We start from the raw sequence: 22,771 nt of genomic DNA, 5'->3' as shown, positions 1-22,771 counted from the left end.
CAGAGATAACAGCGAGGACAGAAGGGTGAAGTGGCAGGTACAAAAGGACAACAGAGACAACAGGCCAAGACTGAAATGGGCCCAGAATCTTCCCGAGAGGAACAGAGACAGGGGCCAGTACTGGGGCCAGCATCTCAGGTAAACCCAGTCAGGGCTCCAGTCACTCTGGGACCTCAGAAATATCCCGGAACCATCCAACTGCCCTCCGCCTGGCCTGAGAGTTACCTGCACACTCTGGAGGTAGTGATGGGGCAGCCCCGTTTTCTGGACGCTCCAGAAATAACGGGGCCAGGTCGGAGCCCGGACTTACCAGGCCACGGCAGCCCGGCGAACTCGCCACATCCCGCCGGCGAGGAGGTCACACAGGCGCCGAGGCGGCCAGCGGGGAGCCCTGGTGTCAGCCCCAGTCCGGTCCTGCTCCGGGAATGACCCAGGAAGAGGCCCGCAGCAACAAGGGCACAGTGCAGCCTCTGCGGCCCTCCCAATGGCGAATGGACTTCCGTAAGAGCCTGCTCGGCACCCGTACTCGGTCCGTCGGCCAAACCTCCACCCCGCTCTTCCAGGAGGGCAGCAAAAACGGTCCGGCGGTGGACTCGCGCATGCACTCAAAGCCCCTGTAGGAACCACTTTATTTCCCCTTCCCCTCTCCCCACCCCGCCCTCTTTGTTTCCGGGGTGAAACTGGGAACTTGTGCCTCTTAAGTTAAATTCTTGAGGAGCGGAAAGGTGGAGATGCAGGGCAGGGACTGAAAGGCGTGAAATACAGGTGATAAATTCTCACTGGGTGGCTACCAATTTAAGAAAATTTAATATTGCTGGAGCATAGAGGAGGCTAGGAAATACAGAATGAGTTAATACAGGGATAGACCTATAGAATAGAGTAATGAAAACCCACTGCTGCCCTTTTGCCCTGCTTCTTTGTATGACGTCTTTGTTTAGGAAAAACTTTCATAAGCTTAGAGCAATCTCGGGAGCCTGAGAGGAGTATTGGACAGGTTAAATGCTTTAGAATCTGAAGGAGATCCAAGAGAAACTCATGAATTAGGCGAGCTTGAAACATGCATGTGCAGTTTATAAAGGCATCAAAGATAATTTTGTTCATTCACTGCTTAACTGGCAGTCATTTGGCTTTTAATTTCACTAATTTATTGATATTGCTGTTGTCAAAAGCCACCAACAATTCCATATTGCCAGTGGTTACTGGACTGCTCCATGTTCATCTCAGAATATTGGATACTCAGCACTCTCCTGGCTTTCAGAAGACCTTAAGGTCTTCTCCAGGACCTGCTACTCCTCAGTCTCCTTTGTTGTTTCCTCCTCCCAGCACTTCAATGAAGCCTTCCAGATCTTAAGAAATCCTGGACCCCATCTCTATCTATTATCTCTGCCAGTAGTCTAAGGCAGTTCTATAACTTTAAATATCTTTTTTCCCCTTACAACTCTTACCATTTTGTGTTTTATGTGGAAACGTGCCCATACGAAGGACATGGCCTGTGAAAGATAGTGAAGTCAATTAGCTGGTCAAGGCTATGGTTTTTCCAGTGGTCATGTATGGATGTGAGAGTTGGACTGTGAAGAAAGCTGAGTGCCGAAAAATTGATGCTTTTGAACTATGGTGTTGGAGAAGACTCTTGAGAGTCCCTTGGACTGCAAGGAGATCCAACCAGCCCATCCTGAAGGAGATAAGTCCTGGATATTCATTGGAAGGAGTGATGCTGAAGCTGAAATTCCAATACTTTGGCCACCTCATGCAAAGAGTTGACTCATTGGAAAAGACCCTGATGCTGGGAGGGATTGGGGGCAGGAGGAGAAGGGGACGACAGAGGATGAGATGGCTGGATGGTATCACCGACTCGATGGGCATGAGTTTGAGTAAACTCCGGGAACTGGTGATTGATAGGGAGGCCTGGCGTGCTATGGTTCATGGGGTCGCAAAGAATCAGACACGATTGAGCGACTGAACTGAAGTCAATATCTATTCCTTCAGAATGACACCAGATATAGACCCAGCCTTTGGTAGTAAACTTCCCACATGAAGGACCATGGGAATTTTCTTTATTATATTTAGTGTGGTGACTGTGTTAATGAAAACAGCAAATAGAAACTTGCTGTACTGATCTGTACAAACTATCTTTTTGTAGAACTCTGGAGTTATGCAAAAATTCCTCTGTTACTGTTAAGTCCCAGTTGTTTTAATGGGGGAAAAAATGGAAACCAAATAATGGCAACTCCTTTCCTGTATGGGTTATCTTTACATCTTACAAAACTCTTGTTTTGTGATTTTACTTCTAGGCATTTAGCCTGCTGAATCTGTTCCCCCAACAATTGGGTTCTCCTCTTGGTGAATGTTCAGCTGAAAGACACAACCAAACCAAAGCTGGGGAAAAGGGAGAGTTTATTACTTGCAGCATGTGATGAGACCACTGGGAATCTTTCCCAAAGCAGTGCATCCTTTCTTAAAAAGCTGGGGAAGTTTTTAAGCTAAGGGTACATGCATATTCATGAAGGGGCTCAGTCAGTTAACAGAGTCTAAGCTTTAGTTGATTGGAGTCACATGGGTCAGAAAAGGTCAACATCATCATCCTTTAGATTCCAGTTGATCTGATGGTTGAGGCTTCAGGCTAACCTTTACCAGTGAAGGAGATACTGGAAGTGTTTACAACTGATGCGTTGTTGCTTCTCCTGCCTGATAACAGTTTTATTTCTGCATTCTTTCATTTTGTTCCCTTTTGTTGTTATTGCTGCCTAGTTGCTCAGTCATATCTGACTCTTCAAGAGCACATGGACTGCTGCACGCCAGATCTCCCTGTCCTTCATTTTCTCCCAGAGATTGTTCAGGTTTATGTCTGTTGAATCAGTGATGCTATCTAACTATTTGCCTTCAGTCTTTTCCAACATCAGGGTCTTTTCCAGTGAGTTGGCTTTTCATATCAGGTGGCCAAAGTATTGGAGCTTCAGCTTCAGCATCAGCCCTTCCAATGAATATTCTGGATTGATTTCCTTTAGGATTGACTGGTTTGATTTCCTGGCAATCCAAGGGATTCTAAAGAGTCTTCTCCAGCATCACAATTTGAAAGCATCATTTCTTTGGCACTCAGCCTTCTTTATGGTCCAGTTCTCTGTTCCCTTAAGATCATTAATTCCTGAGACCTGAGGACAAGCTTTGTGGCCAGGCTTAGATCACAAAACAGCTTAGGCCAGAAATGACTTCTCGTGCCAAGAAAGCCATACCTGATTTTCTGTTTCCAGACCCTCTACCTTATTTGCTTACAAACTGTGCAAGATGTATGCTTGATGTTTCTTTCTGCACTGTATGAAATAGCAGAAGATTAGAATCAGCATGATTAAAGAATAAACCCTTTAAATTTTTAATGATTCAGTTTATCTTTTAATCCCGGAGATCTTCAGAAAGGGAGATGTTAATGGAAACTGAAATGTTTGCATTTATTTTTTTTAAGTTTTATATTAAAATTTTTATAATAGAAGTTTTTGTCAAGTTCTTCCTGGGAGATGCCCAAATTCCCTGACACCACACTCTTCCTCTGCAGTTTCCTGGAGAGAGAAACTAGCTAAGTCATGCATAACTGCACCATTACGGTTATCAAACTATTCCCACCCCTCAGAAAAGGATGTCATAATCCTCATCAACAAACAGTTATAAATTATTTTCTACAAATCCTCATTTGGGGATTTAAAAAAAATGATATATATTTTAAAAAAAGAGTAAAACCCAGCCCTGTTCTCAAGTGTCCATGGTCTGGCTAGGGAGACCCATACCTAAAAGGGTAGATAATATAAACAGTGTTTACAAAGATTGAGTTGAATAGACACTGAGGACCAAGTAAGGGATGGAAGTTCTACTACAGGCAGAACTGTAGCATAAGCAAGTGGGCTAAAGAAAGATAATTCTGGAGAAAACAGAAAAGGGTGAGTTTGTAAAGAGAGACAATTTTGGGAAGGCTGGATAAGAAGCTATGGAGCAATGTAAGTGTGAGAGGTCCAGCTTTAACAGTGGGATAGAAGTGAGAGATTATCTAAAGGAATATTGCTGAGTGTTTAAAGCAATGGAAAGCTGAATGCATAAATTCAGGACAGGAATCAAAGATGATTGGTATTTCAATCTGTAGTCAATGAACGGTGCTAGTGATAGTCGCAGATACTGAGAAGCTGATTTGGAGTAGAGACGATCATGCTGGTTTTGGATTGATGATTAATGCTGAGGCATTAATGAGTTATCTAGGTGGAAAAATCTATGAGACTCTTAGAAATCAAATCCTAGAATTCCAGAGGGAGGTAAAGCTTGCAATACAGATTTGAGAACTGTCTTTATAAATGTGAAACTGAATCACATTAACCTTTGTAAAACTGTGCAAGAACTTGAAATTGTTTATAAAATATTAAATCCACATTATTTTATAATTTTATATTTTATATTTAAGATATTAAAATATTTATATTTTAATATAAATATATTTATATTATTTATAAAATTTATCTTTTATATTTATATTTTAGGACTAATATTTTAGGGGTGGGAATAGTTTGATAACCGTAATGGTGCAGTTATGCATGACTTAGCTAGTTTCTCTCTCCAGGAAACTGCAGAGGAAGAGTGTGGTGTCAGGGAATTTGGGCATCTCCCAGGAAGAACTTGACAAAAACTTCTATTATAAAAATTTTAATATAAAACTTAAAAAAAATAAACGCAAACATTTCAGTTTCCATTTCAGTTTATATTTTAGGACTAAAAGTATTACATGCAGTGAAATAATGCAAGAAAAATAAATACAAGGCATAACATTTTCAATTGATTGTTTACATTGAAAACCTTAAGAAATAAAAAAAAAAAAAAAGCCAGTAGAAATATTCAATGGGTTGAGTCCCACAAAGGTAAATATAAAAAATGATTGTGTTTTTATATACTTACAAAGACACCTGTGTATATATCAGGTCTGAATTCTTGGAATTCATAAATGTTACCTTAATTGGGGAAAGGGTCTTTGCAGATGTTATAGTAAGGATCTTCATCTGAGGAGAGTATTTTAGATTATTCAGGTGGGCCCTAAATGCCATTACATGTATCCTGACAAGAGGAAGATTTCACACATACAAACAGAGGAGGAGGCAATGTGAAGAAGAAGCAGAGATCTGAGGATCTGATCAACTAGAAAGAGACCATGCTGGAACCATGATCTTGGACTTTCCAGCCTGCAGAACTGTGAAAAATGTTTCAGTTCTTTTTAAGCTACCCAGTGTATAGCATTTTATTATAGCAGCCCTAATTGATTAAGGCACAATGCAATTAAACATGGGCAAAAATTCAAACAAACACTACACAAAGGAATACACACACACACACACACACACACACACACATATACACACACACACCAAGGTGGTGGTGGTTTAGCTGCTAAGTCATGTCTGACTCTTGCAACCCCAAGGACTGTAGCCTGCCAGGCTCCTCTGTCCATGGGATTCTCCAGGCAAGAATACTGGAGTGGGTTGCCATTTCTTTCTTCAATTATTACCCTTATTTGATGTGAAATCAATGGCCATGGGTCTGGCCTTAAGTGAATGTGCTCAAAGAGTATTCCAACCAATAGCCCCGAAAGTATATGAACCAAAGGCTCAAACTGTATCTTACCGAAAGTATAAGATAAAGGATGAAGTCATTAATCCAAAAATCACAGCACACACCGCAGAATACATAAATGAAGTGCTCAGTGTTATTAGTCATCATGCTCAGTCACTTCAGTGGTGTCCAACTCTGTGAGACCCTGTGGACTGTAGCTCACCAGGCTCCTCTGTCCTTGGAATTCTCTAGGCAAGACTGCTGGAGTGGGTTGCCATGCCCTCCCCCAGTGGATCTTCCTGACCCTGGGATCAAACCCGCATCTGTTGTGTTTCCTCCACTGGAGGTGGATTCTTTGCCATTGAGCCACCAGGGAAGCCCTCTCAGTCATTGGGGTAATGCAAGTGAAAACCACAAGATACCGATTATGTTTCCACTAAAGCTGCTAAAATTAAAGACCTACAATACTGCGTTTGATGAAGATGTGCAGCAACCAGAACTCTCAGGCACTGCTGATGGGAATGTAAAGTGATATAGCTGAAATGGAGCAGGACGCTATGGTCTTTGCCCCCTCACCATGTCATCTGTCTGCCTTTTGTCTGTGGAAAACTTTAGTCAAAGAATAAGTTTAATCAGAGAAATGAGAAATGCGAAAACAAAGGACAACAGTCAAGGAGACTTAATAATAATATTGTAGTCATCAAGCATGGTCAAGGACCTTTAGTTCTTTCTCAAGGGATGTGGATAATATTCTGAGCTGTATCCTGTGAGCTGTCCTGTAGATACTGAAACGCCAGGTGGAGATGTTAACCACATGATGACTAGGCTGTACCTGGGACACGAGATGCCACAGTTATGAGAATTGGCCTCAGAGAAATGAATCAAATGGACCTTGGAACTGAAGAACAACTGTACCTAAAATAATCAAGATGACTCTGATCAGACCACCGATGATCAATTTGAAGATGACTGTCAGAGTTGCCTGTGCTGTTTCTGCATGTAGCCCCCTCCTTCTGCCTATGAAAGCTCTTGCCCCACTGGTTGCCAGTGGGATGAGTTGGCCTTTGGACAGATGGCCTCCGCCCACCGCCCTCAGTTGCCAGCATCTGAAATAAAGCAAACTTTCCTTTCCACCAACTGAGCCTGTTTATTGGCTTCTTGGACAGCGAGCCGCCGGACCCCACACGTTCTGTTGGTAACACTCTGATGCTAACTCTTCTCTCTCTTCCACATTTAGGGACCCTTGTGATTACACTGGTCCCACTCAGATAACCTACATTTATCTTCCTATTTTTAAATCAACTGATAACAACCTTAATTTCAACTGCATCCTTAATTCACCTTTCCATAGTCACAAATTCCAGGAATTAGGATGGACTTTGTGGGAGCCATTCTCCTGTCTTCTACAGAGCTCCATTTAAATTTTTTGACTGATCTCTCTCTGATACTATGGGATGTATGTGTGTATGTGTGTGTATGTGTGTGTGTCTGAAGTATCACGCTCCACCCGTTCCCCCAGCTACACCTGGGAATATCTGTAGTTTTAAATTTGTACTTCTAATCTTTGTTTACAAGTTTATCATTTTCTTATTTTTAATGTTTTTATACATTTGTCATCTTTTTTACTGCACTCCAGAAGGAAATCTCAAGTGTGTATTCCATGTCACAAATGTCATTTTCTGCAATAATACTGTTGCATTTCCTGCTTTCTAAGTCATTTTTAATATTCTTTTGCCTTGTAAATCTTGAGATATTGCCCTTACTTATCTTTATTGCTTTCTCTGCCTGTACCTTAGAGGTCAGGTTTTTTCATTATCTTAAATATGCAAAATTATGTCTAAATTTTTTTCCTTGTCCCTATAGTAAATAATCTCATAGATAATAGAATCATGGATATCATCTTCCTCTTCATTTATTATGACTGATGTGATTACTTCACCAATGGATGCTCTTTGAATGTGCTGGGCACCAAGCTCCCTCTTTACATATACTTCCTTCCATTCTTTTGTACAACATTTTTTTCACAGGCTTCACTTTTTCCTCCTTGCTTTTCTAGGCCAGCAGGTTTACTTTGTTTTCTATTGCAAAGTAGGTATTATTCAACATAGCCTTCCCTGGTGGCTTGGTGGTAAAGAATCTGCCTGCCAATGCAAGAGACGTGGGTTTGATCCCTGGGTTGGTTCAATCCCTGGAGAAGGAAATGGCAACCCATTCCAATATTCTTGCCTGGAAAATCCCATGGACAGAGGAGCCTGGTGGGCTAGAGACCATGGGGTCACAAAAGAGTCAGACATGACTTAGCGACTAAACAACAAAAACAATGAAAAAACATAATTGGAAACAGCAGATCCATCAGGTTCAAAGGCATGATGAAGATTAGGAAACTGTAGGACTCCATAAGTTATCTATGACCACTTATTGTAAAAAAAAGTTATTTTCTACACATATGGTTATTTATTATGTCTATTATTTATGTCTGATGGAAATACTATATAATAGTGTGCTACTGTGTATCTTTCCCCAACTCTTCTTTCAGTGACATCTTGCTGGTAGGTTGAAATTGGTTATATTAGTTATTATAAATCAATCAAGACTTGACTTATTGTTTTGTTGACTGCTTAGTCTTAAGTAGGTGATAGAGAAATGGCAATAATACAAGTTCAATTTAAAAGTGTGTTTTGTCTGTGACTGTTCCATTGTGAATAGCACAGAACATTGAGGAAATACCCTTCCAGTATTTAAAATCTGTTATCTGATTCAGGAAAGAAATCTTACACATCATTGTGGATGATCTAAATTCTGACATGCCTTTGTCATTTCACATTTCTCTTACTTGTTAAGGAATAGAAAATATCAGCTTATATTCATGTCGGATCTGAACTCATAGGCCAGTGATATAAGCAACTTATTTAATACCTTTAGTAATTGATAGTATGTTCTTCAGTATCAACAGTAATAAAAATAATCAAGCACTTATTCCTAGTAAAGTTTATAATGACCTTATGCATATGGATGCATGCTTTTTTGGAAGAGCTATTGCTAAACATTTCCTGGGACAACACTGGTGTACACATGTGTGCTTGGGTAACAGGCTACTCTTCTTCCACCTTTCCATCATTGAAAACTTGTGCCACTTATGGGACTTCCCCAGCTGTCCAGTGGTTAAGACTCCGTGCTTCCTCTGAAGGTGGGGCATGGGTTCAATCCCTGGTTGGGGAACTGGTATCCCACATGGTATGTGGTGTGACCAATCCCCCCTCCCCCACCCCCCACCAAACAAGCAAACAAAAAATTGTGCCATTTAGTTTTTTTTCTTTCTTTTGAGGTTTCCTGTACCTCTGGCCACTTATACAGCCATGTCCTCTTTTGGGCTAATGTCATGTCTAAAGCCTGCAGGATATTCCTTTCTCCATTCCCGGGGTTCTGAGATTTCTCCCTCCTGCTTAAAGATATTTTTTCTCTACGCTTTGAAACATTTCCTCCTTTCTTGTCTTTTAGATGAATAACATATCCCCTACCTCCCCCCGATTTCCAAGCTCAGCCGTTCAAGAAATATACTTGCCGTTAAGTAACATTGCATGGTAATCCAGGTTTTCCAGCTTTCTGGTGTCCTCAGCAGTAGTAGATTGAACTGTGTGCCTTGCAAAGGGATAAGCTCCCACATGCTTGCTATTGTCGACAGCCTCCTCATTCTCTCATGCTTTTGTTTGCCTTAACTTTCCTTCGTGGCAGGAAGGGCCAAAATGGGTGGTTGAGGCAGCAGCCTGCTACAATGCTGATCCAGTTTACAAACACCACTGGAAGAGTGAGATCCACCATCCCGTGGTCAGGAGACCCATCTTAGCAGCAATGGTGCTTGCATTTAGATAAGGCAAGCTGAATCTGTGGGCAGGTGGTTCGTTTATCAGCTTATACTGGTAGGAGAGATGATAGGAATGCAAAGCCTCCAAGAAGTTCTTAATAAGCAGAATTAGGTTTACCTGTTTGTATACACTGAACACAAATTAGAGCACTTTCTTCTTTTGTTTCCTTTACCTTACCCAGCTTGCCATTTTGTTCCCTCCTAGGGGATGGATGAGATGTAGACAAACAGAAAGGATGGGAGGAAGAAATACCATAAGGGTGTGTGTGGTGAATCTGGGAGTCAATGATCATTTTAGGTTTGTACTTCTGCACTGTTCTGAAATTCCAGTGCTTTGGCCACCTGATGCGAAGAGCTGACTCATTAGAAAAGACCTGGATGCTGGGAAAGACTGAAGGCAGGAGGAGAAGGGGATGACAGAGGATGAGATGGTTGGCATCACCGACTCAATGGACATGAGTTTGAGCAATCTCTGGGAGATGGTGAAGGACAGGAAAGCCTGGTGTGCTGCAGTCCATGGGGTCTCAAAGAGTCAGACATGACTGAGCAACTGAACAGCAACAAATCAGTCTGTTATGACATTATAGTACCTGCTGATGTGTCTATCTGAGTACAAAATGACTTAATACATATGAGGCATTTAAAGCAAAGCCTGGTACAGAGTGAGCACATAATAATTGTAGGTTGAGATGGGCTGCTCTAGAAGATAAACTTCCAAATCTCAAGAACTTAAGCCCAATAGAATTATTTCCTTGTTACATGATAGTCTGATGTGCCCTGGACAGGGAGGGTCTCCTGAAGGCGGGTAACTTGGATGCCCAAGTTGCTTCCTACTTGACCCTATACCATCTGAAACATGTGGCCTTCAAGGCCACTTTGGTGAGCATGGAGCATTGTCTGGTATCTTTAAGGGCTAGAAATGACTTCACAGTATGACCACTATGTGAGTGGTTAAGAGGGCAAAGGTCACTTCTGCTCACATTCTATTGGTCAGAACATAGTCCCTTGACCAACTTAACCACCAGGAAAGCTCAAAACTACTAAGGAGAACATGGACAGTTGTTCTGAGTGCCTATCTCTGCTAATGCTTCATGTTATAAGCATTAGCTATAATAATAACAATAATGTCATTCATTACTCTCTGAAAATGAGATATTTTCTTCTAAGTATTGCTATCTATATTTCCATTGAACCTATAGTTTTAGATTACTTTTTAACCCATGTCCTTCTGTTTCTAAAACCTACTTTTATTCTCCATAAAGAGAGAATAACCTAATTTTATTTAAAAAAAATTTTTGGTCACACTCTGCAGCATGTGGGTCCTTAGTTCCCTGAGCAGGGATTGAACCTGTGCTCCCTGCATTGAAAGGCAGAGTCTTAACCACTGACAACTGGGTAAGTCCCATAGTCTAGTTTTATTTTACTTTCTGTAACAGGACCATCATATTGAAAGTGACTGAATTTCTCAGGAACCAACTACATGAAGGCTCAGAAGTAAAATTCATTTGATTTAAATAAACACAATATTTATCACACACATGAGTTTACAGTCTGTGATTTATACCTGCTCCATTAAATACACACTTATGCAGAGAGATTTGAAAGAGACTGAAGTATTTTCAACTTTCAGAATTGTTAATAAATCCTAGTTCTTTAAAGAGCCCTAACAGAAAGGTTTTTGTGGGATGTAGATGTCTACATGCTGGGTTGCAATTTAGAGATCCATTTGATGAGAGATTGGACTTGAAAATGAATCCCACTGCATCAGCTGAAAAGACATGAGAAAGACTGTGCTCTGATGTTCACCTTCCTGTTATGTTGGACACTGGACTTAGGGCTACCAGTGAGACTGGTTAGGCCATATGATTTCCACATTCTAGTCTCCCAAGGAGCAGTGTAGACTATATGACTTCCATGTTCTATTTTTATGGGTTTAGAGAAATATGTTCATTTTCTCAAGCTCACACTTGAACTTTTTCAAGTATGGTATTAAAATATTTACAGCTCCATTTGCAAACTATTTGCCTAAAAGAGTAATGGAAGAGAAAACAGAAAAGCAGGTTCAGAGCAAAACACAACAGTGTTTTGAAGATGTCAAATTATGTTTGGGTATTTTTCTTTTGGCAAAAGGAACGTGTAATTTCTTTGTGGGGAAGCACCATGATCCGTATGATGCTCTGTGGAGGTTAATCTACCAGTGGCTGGTAATATTGGTTAAAGGTGGGAGACGAAAGCAGAGAGCCCATTTAAAAGGAAATTTTAATTATCCAATGTGTTCTGACTTGGATTAGGATTATGAGGTCAAAGGTGACAGTGAAGCTTTTAGCCTCAATGGCTGAGGGTTTTGTTTTTTTTTTAATGTTAAGGCTTAAAGATAGTTGTATGCTTTTTTTAAGTTTTTTTTTTTTTTGATGTGGACCATTGTTTAGTCTTTATTGAATTTGTTGCAATATTGCTTCTGTTTTATGTTTTGTTTTTTTGTTATGAGGCATGTGGGATCTTAGCTCCCTAACCACTCATGGAACCCACACCCCCTGCATTGGAAGGTGAAATCTTAACCACAGAAGTCCCAATATTTGTATGTTTTTGTCATAGACTTTTTTGACGTCAAGTTTCTTTTTCCTTTTCTCTTTTGAAGCATCCATTCTATCACAATTGCTAGTACATCCATACTTCCTCCTTTCATCCCAGCAGTGTCTGTGCTAGTGACGGGAGCACCACTGTCTCCATAGACCTGTTCTGCAGTATGCATTTATGACTGTTCTTTTCTGCATAGCCTCTAGGCCATATTCTCCACCTCTTCCAGAGACCCTATGAGCTACCCACTATTGCTTGATACATTCCTTTCTTGCTTAATTTTCCCAGAGTTAGTTTCAGTTACTTGCAAATTAGAACCATAACTAAATCAATTTTCTTTTTTGATGTCATAACCCAGATGTTTTTTGATGTCATAACCCAGATGTTTTTTGATGTCATAACCCAGATGTTTTTAACTAGACTAACCCTTCCCTGATAATTTAGATAAGATTGATTGCAATTCTACTCCATGGATTGCAGAGTCTAACACCTTCTCCAAGATTTCTATCAATTCTATAGGAGACTTGGATTCTCACAGACACATCTGACTCAGAAGTTTTGTATCCTCTAAATCAAGATTTCTCAACCTTGGGACTATTGATGTTTTGGACTGTACAATTCTTTATTGTGGGTGGCTGTCTAGTACACTGAAGGAATTTTTGGCAATATCCCCAGCATCTACCCACTTAATGCCAGTTTGAATGTCATGACTGCCATCTCCCCAGTTGTTACAAAAGTGTACCCAGACAATACTAAATGTTCCCTGTAGCTCATGGGGTGGTGGTGCAAAATCACCAGTATTTTAACTCAATACCGTGTAGGAACTGCCACCGGTTGTCTCTGCTCTCACCAAGTCTGTATACATGCGGCAATCAGACATTTTTCTCTATTTCCACCAAAATTTTTTAATGTAAATTTTGAAAATCTTTTTTTAATCTTTAATTTCATTTTTAATCTAATACTAATACCAAATTTTATGGAAGTTCTGGAGAAATAGATTTTCATCACAAATATGTAAACAAATCAAATTTGTTAGATGCTCATGTTTTCAAGAAATTTTTTGGTCATTTCTGCAACTCGCTTTCTAGCTTCTGGCCACATTATTTGCCCCTTTTCCCATTTATCTTCCTTTATCACTGCATTCTTCTCTCTCTCTCTCTCTCTCTTTTTTTTTTTTTTGCTTTTCCCTGTCTCCAAATTCCTGTCCATTTTCAATTCAAAGGGGTTTAGTTATATCTTTTTATTTCTCTGTACCAACTCATCCTTTTAGGGACTTATCTTGGCTTATCAAGGTAATTTCCTAAAAAGAAAAGCCCCCCATAGAAATTCTGGAACCTATTGTGAAGATAATTCTCACTACAGTTCCTCCTAGAGCTACTGTAGTATTAGGTCCCTTTTACTGAAAGGAATCTTCTAATTATCCATTGCAGCACAGATGCTACCCAAAATTTAGTGACTTAAAACAACCACCCTTTCATCCTCAGTCAGTCAGTCAGTTCAGTTGCTCATTCTTGTCTGAATCTTTGTGACCACATGGATGCCAGGCTTCCCTGTCCACCCCCAACTCCCAGAGCTTGCTCAAACTCATGTCCTTTGAATGGATGATGTCATCCAACCATCTCATCCTCTGTCATCCCCTTTTCTTCTTGCTTTGATCTTCCCTACCTCTCTCCAAATGGCATATCACATGGTTAGCTTGGGCTCCTTGCAGCAGATTATTTATTCTCAGACTAGTTCACCTTTCATGTTGTGGCTCAGGACTCCTAGAGAAAAGATTCCTTCTGACAGAGGTAGAAGCTGCCGTCTTTTAAAGTGTGACCCCTCGGTGTCATGTCTGGCATATTGGATGAAGTAGTCACAGAGCCTGTCTGCTTCAAGTAAATGTGCAGTCATCTTTATTACCATAGTACAACCTCTGGCCACAAATTTAGACAGTACTCCTTCATGCAGATTGCCCTGTTTCCCTCCAAGAACCTGCAAGTGTCTCATTTTATTACAGCAACAGACTCAGAATTGAGGTGGATAAAAGAACTAGGAAAAGAGCTAAGAGACCTTGGTGCTCTGAAAGCTGAGGAAAGGAGTGGGTTCAAGAAGAGAGTGGTCAAAGATCATGTAACACAGAGACTGAAGAGAAGGGGACTTTGGGTGAGGCCAACAGATGGCTTGGGTATCATCCTTTTCCTCCTCCACTGCGGGTGGTGATGCTGGGAGTCAGAGACTTTGTTCACTGATTTATTTTTATATACCATTTTATATACTATTTTATATACCATTTTCTTTTTCTGATGAGTTGAAACCTATTCCTTCTAGGAATTTAGGAAATGTGGGGATAAATGTATAGGTAACCATCAAAACCTTTTGTTGAATTGATTTTCCAATTTTTTATATAAATACATATGTTTAAGCATCTATATATGTTTGACTATGTGTACATATATCCACTTCTTTTTACTCCTATTCTTTCCCCATTTGCTTAATCACCAACGAGACTTTTCCATGGGCAGTCAGTGTAAGGTTACAATGGGAAAGCAAGAGAAAGAAATGAGACAATAATTAGTACTTAAGTTTTTGAAATAGACTTGAAATTTCCGAAAGATACTTTACTTAGAGAAAAAGGATTTCTGAGTCATTCCCCCCCCAATTTTTTTAAACTTTTTTTTTTTCCCTTTTTGGCCATGCTGCACAGCATACAGAATCTTAGTTCCCTGCCCTGGGATTGAACCCATGCCCCCTGCAGTGGAATCATTGAGTCTTAACCACTGGACCACCAGAGAAGTCCTTCTGTGTCTTAGAGTCTGATTTTTTTGTACAAAAGCTAAATTTTACTTTATAAATAGTAGACTTTGGAAGAACGAATGATGTAAGATCCAGTTTTGGGGTCACAGATTTGACAAACATTTCACAGCTGAGGAAGGAGAGATTTGGGAAGTCTGAGTTTCGTGCTGGTGTCAGTTCCAGAGACACACCGTACCTTGTGGGATGACAAATGACTCAGAGCAGTGGGGCTGGGCACCTCAAGCAGAGAACTGGATCCTGAGCCCTGGGGAAGTCTGAGAGGACAGTGACATTGACAGAAGTCCGGAGTTCACAGCAGAAGTGAAGACGCGAATGAGGCAGGAAAAGCCTAGCAGGGGCCCACCCCCTACATTAACGGTGGTCCAGGAGGCTTGGAAAGTGCCCTAGTGTTTCATTTGGCCTAAAGGTGTGGAGAAGGGCTGGGAGAAGGCTGAGGTACAACCCACAGTGGAGCCGCAGATGTCTCAAAAGATGCAAGCCTAGAAATGCAAATAACTGTGCACGCAAATGACGGCTCAACCTCTGGCAGTGAAGGACCAGTCTTCCCCGCCCGGGACACACACATCTGGGGAATGGAATCTGGTGGCAGCAAGCGGAAAGGGGGACATCCTTAACTGACTGTTTAAACACAAAGTGCTTGGGAGTATCCTGGGGTGACTTAGCTAACTCATAGTTGACTAGATTCATTTCCTGCCATCAGGCAAAATGAGGTAGTAAAAGAAAAAAATCAAGTTGAGATATAAAAACATAAAGTTATATTTCCTGCACACTGTGACCTAAGAAATACGTATCATTGTTTATATATGTATGTATGTGTAGGTGTGATCATCTGTGTTAGTCACTAAAGTTTTTATCACACTGTTTATGGAGTTTTACTAAACATTCTATCACAAGCAGTTTAAACATGCCATTAAATATTCTTGGGCATGTTTTTACTGACTGTGTAATAAAACTATCATGTGGGTATAGTTTCCTTTCCCCTTCCTACATTCCTTCCTTCCTTCCTCTCTTACCTCCTTCTTTACTTCCTTCCATACTTCCCTGATTGTTTGATATTTACTTTGTTTCTAATTTTTCACTGTTATATGAAGCATTTTTAAATATAGCTTAAACCTTTTACTATAACTTGTATTACTTTCTGAGGAACAATTTCCAAAAGTGAAATTATTGGGTAAAGGTATATAAATATTTTTGAAACTTTTCTATTCATATTGTCCAATGGTGTAAAGAAGGTAAAGAATCTGACTGCAATGCAGGAGACCTGGGTTCAGTCCCTGGGTCGGGAGATCCCCTGGAGAAGGGAATGACTACCCACTCCAGTATTATTGCCTGGAGATTTCCAAGGATAGAGGAGCCTGGCGGGCTATGGTCCATGGGATTGCAGAGTTGAACACCACTCTTGCCTATTCGTGCCATTTATGTTCCCATCAGCTGATTCCTTCATGTCCCTTTCTTCAGAGACCACTCAAAGGGCAAAGATCTATATATATGAATGAAGTGGAGATATGCAGCAGGAGGTCAAGGGCTCTGACTCTTGTCTAGGCTTTGAAACATCAAAATTGGAGCATGAAGGCAGTCCTTTGACACAAATTGCAGACATTATATGAAGCCACTAGAGGGCAGAGCTATCCCACTAAACTAAGGTATTATTTGTTTCTTAAACCAGTTCATACTATCACTTTAGATCTAAATCCTGACATTGCCACCAAGGTGGCTTCAATTATTTTAACAAGATGATAAAGGCTGGCTTGCTATATATTTAAAATAATCAGTTTCCAGTGACTGAAACTTTTATTCATACTACTTTTTAAAGAATGAGCTTTTAATTTTAGAATAGTTTTAGATTTACAGGAAAACTGTGAAACTTGTGTAGAGAGTTCCCATATGTTCCAAATCCAGTGTTCTCTACTTCTAACATCTGGCATTAGTATGGTACACTTATTACAATTAATGAACCAGTACTGACACATTATTACTAACCAAAGTCTGTAATTTATTGAAGTCTCCTTAATTTTAACCAAATGTTCTGTATTTGTTCCAGGATACTGCATTTCACATAATTGTCATGGCTCCTTAGGTTCCTCTTGGCTGTGACACTTTCTTGAAATTTCTTTGTTTTGATGATCTTGGAAGTTTTGAGGTATACTGGTCAAGTATTTTGTACATTGTCCCTCTGTGGGGATTTTGGCTAATTTTTTTTTCTCCTTATTAGACTTTTATTATGAATTTGAGAGAAGAATATCACAGAGGTAAAGTATCACTCTCATCTCATCTGATTAACAGTACATACCGTGAACATGATTTAGGACTTGATGTTGACCTTGATCACCTGGCTGGGCCAGTATTTGTCAAGCATCTCCACTGCTAAGTTACTCTTTGACTCCTTCCCTTACTTGCAGTTACTGTGAAAGGCAGTCACGGTGAGCGGCCCACAGTTAAGGAGCAGGAAGTTGTGTAACCCTCCTGAAGGAGGCAGTATCTACACATATTATATGAATTCTTCTGCTTCAGAGATTGGTCTCTTCTTCCCCATTTACTTATTTACTTTATCCTTTGTCTATATCAATGTGGACTCTTTGGTAGTTACTTTATACTTTGGGTTATAATCCAAATCCAATGTAAAATTTTTGTTTCTCAGATTGTTTTGGCCCTTGAACACTCTTTCACTTTCTCCAGTGCCCTTTCAATAAACCCATTGTTTTTCTTTTTGTCTTTGTTGTGTGTTTTTGTGTGAGTGCTTCATAACTTCCTGGCCGTAAATGAGGCTCCCACCTCACCTTGTATATTTGCTGCCTTAGTTCTGAAAGAGAAAGATTACGTGCTCAGTCGTGTCTGACTCTTTGCTAGAGACTGTATAACCTGCCAGGTTCCTCTGCCCACGGAATGTTCCAGGTGAGAATACTGGAGTGGGTTGCCTTTTCCTACTCTGGGGGATCTTCCCAACCCAGGGATGGAACCCATGTCTCTTGTATCTCCTGCATTGGCAGACAGATTCTTTACCACTAGAAACATCTGAGAAATCCTAGTTCTGGAATCAGCCATTTTTCTTCCCATGAAGCCCTGGTCCCTGTTGTTGGAGAACGGCATTCAAAACAAAAATCAGGGTGCTAGATTTATGTTCACTCAGCTATACATTTTGTATAATTCTATTCTGCCAACTGTGGCTTTCCTGGTGGCTCAGCTGTAAAGAATCTGCCTGCCAATGCAGGAGACACGAGTTCGATCCCTGGGTCAGGAAGTTCCCCTGGAGAAGGGTATGGAAACCCATTCCAGTATTCTTGCTTGGAAAATCCCATGGACAGAGGAGCCTGGCTGGCTACAGTCCACAGGGTTGCAAAAGAATCAGAATCAGACACAATTTAGTGACTAAACAACAACAACAACTTATAAAGTTATTAGTCTTATTTTATAGATGAGCATTGTTCACAGCCATGCAAAAGCTCCCCCTGTTTTTGTAGTAGAGCCTGGCCTCATGGCCAGATGTGAAGTGACTATAAACCCATGTTCCTTTCACTATGCCCAGAAATAATGGTTAAAGTGGAAGAGGAGTATGCATTATTCCCTGCAGTTGGATGAAAGATTTTCCCTTTACTTTTTATCCCCCCAGAGAAAGAATTTGTTTTGCAGTTAATTGTTCACTAATGCTTTCTCTGGTAGTTAAAGAAAAGTGGTATTTCTAGCACCCCCGATTTACTGAGGGCATCGTCATGGACCCAGAACCTCAGATAGGCTCTGCTGACCTGGTTTACAAGATTAGAGGGAGACGGTCTCTCTGGAAGATGCTTGTCAGGCTTTGAACAGGACCTGGGCCAGTCTGATTTGGAGAGTCAGGGGATGGCAGGAAGGAAAGAAACAAAGAATATCACTGAGAGGAAAAACCTGGAAGGAGGAAACATTCTGACTGAAAAGAGAAAGAGGTGGTAGCTAAATTTCCATTTCTCCGGGCAGTTAAGGAGATTCAGTGGCTTGTTAATGAGAATAAATTTCCAGCCAGCCACAGAGTGAGGCACACAGGTTCTTTATTTGAATATTTTCTGTGTAATTGGAATAAATTTGCATTACCTTTCCAACTCCTTATCTTTGATAATAATATTAACTTCTAGCAGATGGTCCCATCAAAGACATTGACATTGCAAAGTTCTCAATGAAGGCAAGTAAGAGACTTGCTCTAGTCTAGTAGAAGTTAAGTAGAACTTGAAGAAATTATGCTATAGCAAAAGATATTTTTAATAGCATTTACCTTTTTCTGATTATGACTTTAAGGCATGTTTGTTGTGGAAATTTAGAAGAATTTCACTTTCCCTTTTTCTCCAGAAGATGCAGACAAACAAACAAACAAACAAAAATTCTCCCATTAGAGGTATTTACTCTTAGAATTTTGCTGTGTTTCCTCTTCTTTTTTTCTTTGGCTATGCATCTGTGGATAAAAAACATGAACATGTGGTTCATGTTGCATGTAAAAATTTACATCTTGCATTTTTTAAATAGATTTTTTAATGGGGACAATTTTTAAAGTCTTTATTGAATTTGTACAATATTGCTCCTGCTTTATGGTTTAGTTTTTTGGCTGCAAGGCATGTGGGATCTTAGGTCCCTGACCAGGGATTGACCCCACGTCCTCTTCACTGGAAGGTGAAATCTTAACTAAGTTAATTCCTCAGTGAGGATGATCACTGAGGAATTCAAGTTCAGTAAAGGATACTGGGATTTAGGAAGATAGCAAAAAGAGTAGGTTAATACAACAAGGGTGGGGAGCATAGCCTCCAGGGACTCACAGTCTAAAATGCATCTGGGTTGGTGGACCGAGATTGTAAGGGTTGTGTAGGGTATTTAGGGGTGGAGTGTATGGTCAGGCCACCCAAGATGGCTGTTCTTTTGCTCTCTGTGCATCCTTTGCCCAATCAGGGCTTGCTTCACCTGCACCCTACTCACATGACTGACTTTCCTGCATACTTGACCCAGGCCCCAGCTACTGATGGCTTATAAATGCAGTGGTGAGGGGCATGCCCTTCTGCAGGTTTCCCTGGTAACTAATAAGCCTATCTGAATTCAGTTCCCCCTATAACTGGTCATCTCCCCTCTCCTCCACCCCCTTCCACCCGGGAACAAAGAGTGGTGCCATGTCCTGCCTGCCATGCCCCACACATGGTGGGGTGTTGATCCAGGACCTTGCTTCGGACGTGTAAACTGCCCCCACCCATTAAATCATTGTTGGCTCTGTTGCTGACTCTGGGCTCCTTCTTCAGTCTTGAAGCTGGGCAAGCGCAGGCCTTGAAGGTTTGTGCAGCTCAAACCCAACACGACCACTACTTACAAACTAGATAGCTAAAAAAGGACCTAATGTATAGCACAGAGAACTCTGCTCAATGCTCTGTGATGGCCTTTATGGGAAAAGAATCTAAAAAATAGTGGATATATGTATAACTGATTCACTTTGCTATACGCCTGAAACAAACACAACATTGTATTTCAACTGTACTCCAATAAAAATTAAGAAAAAAAAATAAAATGAGTCTGTGTTTCTTCTCCTGGGGGGGAAGAAAGTGCTTTGACTTGCTCCTTTCAGCAGCCACACAGGTTTGTGAACTGAGGACTTGGACACTCCCTTCTGCATGGATTTTACCTTTATTACTTCCCATGATGCTCATTCACTGTGGTCTTGTGATCTGCCCTTCATGGAGTACTTGATCCTATTCTGAGCAGTACTAAGTGCTTTACAAGATCACAAAGATGGGAAATTTGAGAACTTTGCACTGCAGAGACTGCACCTGGCGGCTTGGCAGCCGTCACCACGCCACAAAATGAATATATCCAGTTATACCACAAGCGCTATGGATATCGTTTGGATTACCATGAGAAAAAGAGAAAGAAGGAAGGTCGAGAAGCTCATGAACGTTCAAAGAAGGCAAAAAAGATGATTGGTCTGAAAGCTAAGCTCTACCATAAACAGCGCCATGCTGAGAAAATACAAATGAAAAAGACTATTAAGATGCATGAAAAGAGAAACACAAAACAGAAGAATGATGAAAAGACTCCACAAGGAGCAGTACCCGCATAGCTACTGGACCGAGAGGGACAGTCTCAAGATAAAGTACTTTCCAATATGGTTAAACAGAAACAAAAAGAGAAAGCGGGAAAATGGGAGGTCCCTCTGCCCAGAGTTCGTGCCCAGGGAGAAACAGAAGTATTAAAAGTTATTCGAACAGGAAAGAGAAAGAAGAAAGCCTGGAAGAGGATGATTACTAAAGCCTGCTTTGTTGGAGATGGCTTTACTCGAAAACCACCTAAGTATGAAAGATTCATTAGGCCAATGGGATTACGTTTCAAGAAGGCTCATGTAACACATCCTGAACTGAAATCCACCTTTTGCTTGCCAATGCTTGGTGTAAAGAAGAATCCCTCATCCCCACTGTATACAACTTTGGGTGTTATTACCAAAGGAACCGTCATTGAGGTGAACGTGAGCAAGATGGGCCTTGTAACACAAGGAGGCAGAGTTATCTGCGGAAAATATGCCCAGGTTACCAAGAATCCCGAAAGTGATGGAAGCATAAATGCAGTCTTACTGGATTGAGAGCAGTTACATACAAATAACTCCTTATAATTACTGAAAACCACACGCCAATCGGGAAACCATCACTCTGATATTTCTGAGTACTACCAATCAAGCTTACATGTTGTCTTCAGTCAAAGATAACTATTTATTCTGTTTTAAAAAAGAAAAAAGCCAACATTAAAATGATCTTGTTTTACAAAAAGAAAAAAAAAAGATCACAAGAATGAGGCAAATTGTAGCTTTCATCGAACGGATGAGGAAACTGAGGCTCACGGCAGTGAAGTGACTTGTCAAGATCAGGTAGCAAGAGAACAAGAGACAGGAAGTTAATGTGTTTCCCACCTCCTGTCCCAAATACTTAACTATTTATAGGCACTTAGTATGTGAGTTCCTGGTTGCCAGATGCCAGAAGAGTGCTGACCAAGGAAGGTGCCCTGTGCAGATGTACCAGAAATCAAGAGGAGGGGCAGGCTGGGATGCCTTATGCAGAGTGGGACGTCTAGATTGGAATTGCACCAGCCAATCCCTAGAGTTCCTTCTAATGACGAGATTATCTGACTCTGAATTCCTCTCATTTAAGAAGCTTCAAAAAGTCCCTGGAAATCCACCACTCCAAATCTGTCCCCCACTAGGCCTGGCAGGAGGCCTTCTGTGAAGTTCGAAGGAAGCTCCTAGGCAAATTTTTGCCACATTGACTCTGCACTAAGCACTTTATATGCATTATCTCACCTGTCTTCTTATCAAAATGCAAGAGGTTTATTAGAGGTTAAGGAATTTGTTTTAGATCACACTGAATCTAAGTGGCAAGGCAATAATTGGAGCCCAAGGCACTGGACATAAAAGCTCATATGCTTTTTGACTTTATTGATGTATAAATGGACTACAATACACTGAGAATATAAAAAGTATAAAATACATCAAGTGTACACCTGTGGGATGATCACCCCAATCAAGAGGACTGAAGCCCTTTCTCATCAACACTGGGTAGCAGCTTCTCTCTATTAATCCTAATTCTTCTCTTGGCTTCACTAGATCAGTGTCAGTTCCATCCTACATGACAAGCAGTCAGATGCCCAACCTGCGCTTCCTAAATCTTCTGTTCTTCTATTCCTCAAGTACCTTTGAGAGTTTTTGCAAATGCACTTCATGGGACATAACTGAGTTTCTCTTATCAGCTTGTTAACCCTCCCCAAACTGATTTTGCCCAGGTAATTGAATATTTGGATGATTCTTCAATCGCCAAAAGCCATGCAGCTGTTGTCACAGAGCAGACAGGTTGCAACCAGGCCTGTAAGTGGCAGGCTGCAGTGTCCAGAGCAAGGCCTAGTGAGGCAGGCTCAGTGGCCAGGGTTGGGATGTCTTTGACTTAACCTGGCTTGCTCCAAATGATGACATCTTTCAACCAA

The 22,771-nt window shown here is 40.8% G+C and overlaps 1 protein-coding gene and 1 pseudogene across 5 annotated transcripts in view; one reads left to right on the top strand and one right to left on the bottom strand.

Moving 5' to 3' along the window:
* Window positions 1-510, bottom strand: part of OPA1 (OPA1 mitochondrial dynamin like GTPase) — a 78,949-nt gene extending 78,439 nt beyond the window's left edge. For 4 of the 5 annotated variants that reach the window (XM_061166839.1, XM_061166841.1, XM_061166840.1 and 1 more), the window contains exon 1: window positions 311-510. In XM_061166839.1, coding sequence (XP_061022822.1) covers window positions 311-342 — 32 coding nt within the window. In that variant the 5' untranslated portion in view covers window positions 343-510. Of the gene's footprint in view, window positions 1-225 lie in introns of all 5 variants that reach the window. The other variant, XM_061166843.1, reaches the window with a different exon arrangement.
* LOC133074076 (ribosome biogenesis protein NSA2 homolog) lies at window positions 426-21,383 on the top strand (annotated as a pseudogene).
* The last annotated feature ends 1,388 nt before the right edge of the window (window positions 21,384-22,771 follow it).

The sequence above is a fragment of the Dama dama genome, chromosome 19, assembly GCF_033118175.1.
Source record: "Dama dama isolate Ldn47 chromosome 19, ASM3311817v1, whole genome shotgun sequence".
Classification (NCBI taxonomy): Eukaryota; Metazoa; Chordata; class Mammalia; order Artiodactyla; family Cervidae; genus Dama; species Dama dama.
This window is presented reverse-complemented; position numbering and strand designations above follow the sequence as displayed.